Here is a 5,841-nt window from a genome sequence, read left to right as displayed (position 1 = left end):
AAAAAAAAAAAAAAAAGTGGGGGGAGGAGGAAAGAAGAGAGAAAAGAAAAGACAAGACACATCACAGGAACCTGCATACCAAGCACCTGCACCAGGGCTCTTGCCCATACTTCCACCCACATACATGCAGAATCTCCTACTCCCTGGCTCCCTACTGGGGCAAACTCCTTTGGCCAGTGGTTTTCAATCTTTTTTCATATGCAGAACCCTAAAAAAATGTTAATGGAAATTTGGACCCCTCAGAATTGTAAGTGTTAGTATTTACATATTTCTGATCATGGTTATCTTTTGCAGACTCCTTAGACATAGTCTAAAGACCCCCAGGGAGTCATGGATTGCAGGTTGAAGTTTACTGCCCTAGGCAAACTCCTCCTCTGTTTGCTGCCTCCACAGTTCACTAGAAGTTGCCTTTTTATAAGGCTGCTAAGCCATACTCCACCTATCACTTACTTAAACCAGCCCTTTGCTCAGGTCTTGATAAGTTACCAGTATTTGTAAAACCTAAAGTTAGGTGCATCACTTTTTCCAGAGGTGTTGAATATTTGACACCTTCAGCTGCATTAGAGCCTTGAATGCGATCGGGGATAGGCTCCATTGGACGTATAGCTACTCAGAGCCCCTTACAAACTAGACACTCACTTTAGTTATACTCTTAGGCTTCTGTATGAAAACTCTGACAAGTGTTTTATTACAGCTGGTGTCAGGTACTAGGCTGATCGCAATCTGGGGAACTAATGAATGCTAGAAACCCCCAAGGGAAGTAGCTCAGCACAACTTCCCCCACAATGCTTTCGTTGAGAGACAAGAGTTTCATGTAAGCTATAAATGATGACAACCCACATGTCGGGGGGAGGTGGGGGGGAAAGGAACTAGCTTGTCACATGGCAGTTGGGAAAAGCTTTTTCTTTAGTCGGACGATACCTCACAATTAGCAAATACCTCACAGATAGGAAAGAGAAACAGTGATTCACTAGCCTTTTGCAGCATCAAGTATCAACTGGCTAGGTTTTACCACTATTTTGCACAACCCATGGCACTAGAATAAAGATTTTGTTGTTTTGTTTTTGGGTTTGTTTGTTTTTTAATTAAGCTTGCTTCCCCCTCTCCTGCCCCCTTCCCTACAAATGATGGTTTTGGCTGCATAACTCCAAGCAGATTCATGCCAAGACACTGCTTATACTGCAGTCAGGTAACAGACTTTTTCCAAAAGTTAAATAAATCAGGCATGTGTCACTTATCTTTGGACTGAGACAGTCAAAGATATTATAAACCAACTTCAGTGCCCATCAGCACTATTCTGGATCACTAATTAGAAGGGATTTTGTTCTTATGAGCAGCAATTGCAGACAACTGTGGGCTGCTAACAAATGTTTGAGAATGAGAAAGATCCAGTGACATGCAAAACAGCTGGTGAATCTGACAGATGTGACCTGCAGGCCACAACTTTGACACATCTGGCCTGTGGAGCCAGCCTGCAAATGTAGCACACCAAACCAGAGGGCATGGAGCAGCCCAGTGCTATTCACATGGTCCATGGGGTTAAATGAGTTTGACACCCATATGGCAACTGACAATGTCTATACAGTTCAGAGTGGAGGAAGCTTCCCTTTCACTAACTCTACACCACGAAATGTATATTTGATTCCAGGAAGAATGGGACTCCAGGAACCAAAACACATTACCAGTTTCTAAACGCATCAAGTGAAAGCTCACAAGTATTACTCCTTAGTTCTGCTTTACAGGTATTCAGTATTTGTGGTTTGACCATCCACATGGACACAAGATGTGTGCAAGTTACAATTTGCATGCCCCCATTTCTTTTGCCAGCCACCCAACATGCTTATTCAAGATCAATTTGTTAAACTCCATTCTCCAACTGTGGCTCTCTCCCAGCTCCACCAACTCTGCGCCTCCAGTTCTTTACTCAACATGCCCTTCTTTGCAGACCAAGGGGACACCTAATAAGAGACTGGTGCTACTCTGGGTAAAAGTTTCTATGACCAGTTGTTTTAAAGCCCAGTGGAGAGACAAGATAAGGTTTACGCTGACTGATGGAAGCTGCTGCTGTAGCTAAGGTTAGATTTTTCAAACAGGAGTTCCTGCAGTGAAATTCAAGGTTTGGTAGTTTACTCATTTAGCTTCTGTTTTTCTTTCCAGGCCCGGGCACCCTGGATTGGCAAGGTTACCAGGCTCAGGGACAAAAAGCCAAACATCTCTGCCTCAGTAGCAGGAAGTACTGCCAGAGAGAATTGCAATGCATTATTTGTAGACTCTAGGGAATCAATCCTTTGAATATTATTCAGTTGTTGTGTCCTCATAAGACCTGCAATACCACTGTGGGAGGGATCCCTTGTGCACAAATGCCTCATCTCCCCTCTCACTGGTAAAAAGGGTAGAGAAGCAAGAGAGATTTCTGCTCTGCTTTTCAGAAACTATAAAGCGGCTATTATGTGCACCAGTTTCTAGCTCCCTTACCCATGGGCAGTAGATTGCATACTGCTCAGCATACAAGCAGGGCCTGTCTTCAGCTACTTCTAATGCAAGGAAGCTGGAAGATTCAGACAATCTCTACCTACCAAGGAAAAAAGATTCCTCATGAATCATAACCTTATTTCCTGCATCAGGGAGAAAAGCTGTCACCCCCAAACCCAGAATACTGGTATTTTCTAGCTTTCCATCTCTGTCCAAGTACAGATGAGCTTTTTAACTGCCACTACCAGGTCACACTGAAGAGCCACCAGTGCCTTTATAGTCTGCACCATTCCAGTATTTTTGTTCCAGAAGCATTATTCATGCCCAATTTGGATCTCTAGAAGAGCCAATTAGTTTCTTCTCAGAAGAGAGATTGGGATCTGAAGAAATGCTGTTAGTACTATGTTGGTTAGAGAGTTTTAATAAGATCTCCTACATGTAAACAAAATTAATCACACCAGAGGTTCAAGGAGGCAACCATGTTTCAAGGAAGGTAGGGGGGTTTTGTTGGTTTTTAGAACTGAAGCAAGAAGGCCTTTTTAAAAAAGAAGGCTATTGTGTTTCAGCTCAACTCGCTGTCTTTCAGAAGAGAGGGAAGAACACATTACACAGCTCCCCCCTCCACACACCCCCCCCATTTCAGAAAGGGAATTCAGGACTGTACACACTTCTTGACTGGGATGAGCTGAAGCCACTGCTACTCCTACACGTGGAGTATTAAGTAGATTTTCAAGCTTGTTAGAAGTCTAAAATTAAAACTAATCTGCATGTCTTCTTTTAAACACTAAACACTTTATTTCTTTTAGAAGGATTCGATACAATAGCATAGATAACCATATTCTCTTTACATAAAGAGCATGACTTTTTTAAATATACAAACAGATCCAAGTGCCACAGGTTTGTGGAAAGATTATCATTGAAAGTTACTATAAAAATACTAAAAATCATTTTGAAGTTACTACAAACAGCTGTTTTAAGATTACACCCTGGATTTCTCCCAGCCCAAGCTCTGCACATTTTGCCATTAAATCAGGCCACGATCCAGACTCCAGTGCTTTGCAGTCAGACAGACTGAGACGTGTTGAATTCTCTCTGGTCACATTCACATCGGTTAGTTTCCAGGTCAGATCGGGAACACCTAGGTTTTGCAGAAGTAGATACTCCAAAATGTGTTTCGAGGATTCAACAAACAGCAGATTGCAGAAAACAGACAATGAAAAGACTCACATACCCTAACCCTTGAAACCCTTGTTAGTTTTAAAAGCATCAGATGTCATGAATGACATCTCTCTTTTTCATGTATCAAGATGGAGAAGCTTACAGTGTGATAAAAAAGTTAGGGCCTAGTCTTAATTACATGTAGATTGTGAGATGGATCTTTACATTACATAAGCTTCAGGAAGCTTCTGAAGTCTCATCAAATACCACCCTTAACTGACCTACAGGGATTTAGTCTAATCAACAGAAGGCAAGCCCACCCACTGTGAAATTAATTCATGGTACCTACAGCACTCCCAGTCCCTGGTAGGTTAAGAATTAAGAGCTAGTGATAAAAAAAACCACACAACAACCCAAACCCCTCTACTATCCAGCATCACAAAGTATTATTACCCCTAGGTTAAGTCAAGCTGGTATCACAAAGTTTAACAAATACATTATGCATTGCAAATAGTGTGATATATCACTGCTAATTTGTAAGCTTTAGCCAAAGGCTTTAAAATAGGCTCTCAAAAATTTGGTACTATTGTATTGACTCTAAAAACAATGTGCAAAGAGCAACACAAGGAAGTACTCCAGCAGGACAATTGAATTTTACTTTGAAAAGATATCCTGAAAATGCTGCTGCCATGGAGCTGGCCTACATGAGATACTACTGAAGTCATTACTGCACATTTATTTAGTACTTGTATTGAAGTGGTCTTTTAGGTGATGCTACTCTGCAGTAGCCTAATAATACAACACAGTAGTGTATTAGCACCATCTATGCTGTGACACTACCATGCAGTCAGCATCTTGCATAAATATGCCACATTAGCTTGTTCCCTCACCGTCAAGGTGATGTACAGGTTATACTTCTAATTAATTTGTTTACTCCTCATGCACTTTCCTATCTTGTGGATTCATTACGTTGTTTTTCTGTTACCAATCAGAGAGAATGCCATTAAGTTTTCTAGACACAAGATTAGGCAGTGCTTGAACAGACAGAAAGAATTGAAGATTAATTCATTCCTACCAAAAGCCTTTTACGAACAAACAAGCTAGTTTAGTCTCAGACAGCAACATTAATCTACTAGTGGCCCATAGTGTCCTAGGATTATGCAGAAGATGCATCATAAAAGTAGTCTAGGTGATTTAGTAAGTACAGCACCAGCTACTATGCAACTGACTATAAACAAGGGGGGTTGGAAATTAGGGTATTAGATCCCTATTCTTTTCAGAGGTGTACTTCAGGAACAAAGTCCGTCTGAGTGGCAAAGGTGAAGGGACTGGGTTTTGAAGTGTCACCTTTTAGGTGAGATTTCAACTCTCACTCTAAAGGAGCTTACTGTTTCATCATTAACATTAGGCCAAATTTATGCCTAGGGAAATACAGAACCCCAGTTTTGTACTGAATTTTCCTACATCAAGGTCAGGCCCTGGCTGACATGAACTTCCTTCCTCTCCCAAGTGGGGGAGTGCAGTGACCTTAGCTCCTTTCTCATCTTACAGATGAAGCCAATGCTTAATTCCCCATCCTCACAGGGATATTAAGAAAAGCAGATCCCATCCATCAGGGATACATGGTTGCAGATAAAGTACTTTAAAAGAAAGTCATATCTTACTGCTGGTCTGTCAGAGAGGTTTCCTTGTCGGATATATTCTACTGCAGCCTCGACTGAGGTCAGACAGTATCCCAATTCATCCTTTGCCGAACTGCAAAACCTGAAGTTCTTGACGTAGCTCAAGTTTGCCATCCTAAAATAAAAATTATGACAGTGTAATTCTTTATAAGTGATATGTAGATGGGCTTATTGTTAATATTTCACTACCACCTCATCCCCAAGTTAAAGTAGACAGATGTAACAGAGTTGGAAAACAATGCACATTCTTTCAGCACATGAATCTAGCTCCCAGGAATACATATGGCTGCTACATCTCTTCTGGCCTATAGGAGACAGAACCCCTTAACAGAAGTAGCCTCAAGGTTTTTCACATGAAAGAGGTAGAATAATATTGGGTCATACTATTACAGGCTGGGGGATGACCTTCTCAGCAGCACAGCAGTGGAAAGGGATCCTGGAGTCAACTACGACTCCAAGATGAACATGAGTTGTCAATGTGACAAAGTGATCAACAAGGCTGACCCCACTTTATCATGCATTAGCAGAT

The 5,841-nt window shown here is 41.4% G+C and overlaps 1 protein-coding gene across 6 annotated transcripts in view; it reads right to left on the bottom strand.

Moving 5' to 3' along the window:
- The window catches only part of ANKRD27 (ankyrin repeat domain 27), a 92,443-nt gene that overhangs the window by 56,017 nt on the left and 30,585 nt on the right, over positions 1–5,841 (bottom strand). For all 6 annotated transcript variants that reach the window (XM_019505609.1, XM_019505608.1, XM_019505610.1 and 3 more), the window contains one exon: positions 5,295–5,427. In XM_019505609.1, coding sequence (XP_019361154.1) covers positions 5,295–5,427 — 133 coding nt within the window. The remainder of the gene's footprint in view (positions 1–5,294; positions 5,428–5,841) is intronic.

Source organism: Gavialis gangeticus, unplaced genomic scaffold (genome assembly GCF_001723915.1).
Source record: "Gavialis gangeticus isolate Ggan-Ray unplaced genomic scaffold, GavGan_comp1, whole genome shotgun sequence".
Taxonomy (NCBI): domain Eukaryota; kingdom Metazoa; phylum Chordata; order Crocodylia; family Gavialidae; genus Gavialis; species Gavialis gangeticus.
The sequence above is the reverse complement of the archived record's forward strand: the minus strand, read 5'-3'. Positions and strand labels throughout refer to the sequence as shown.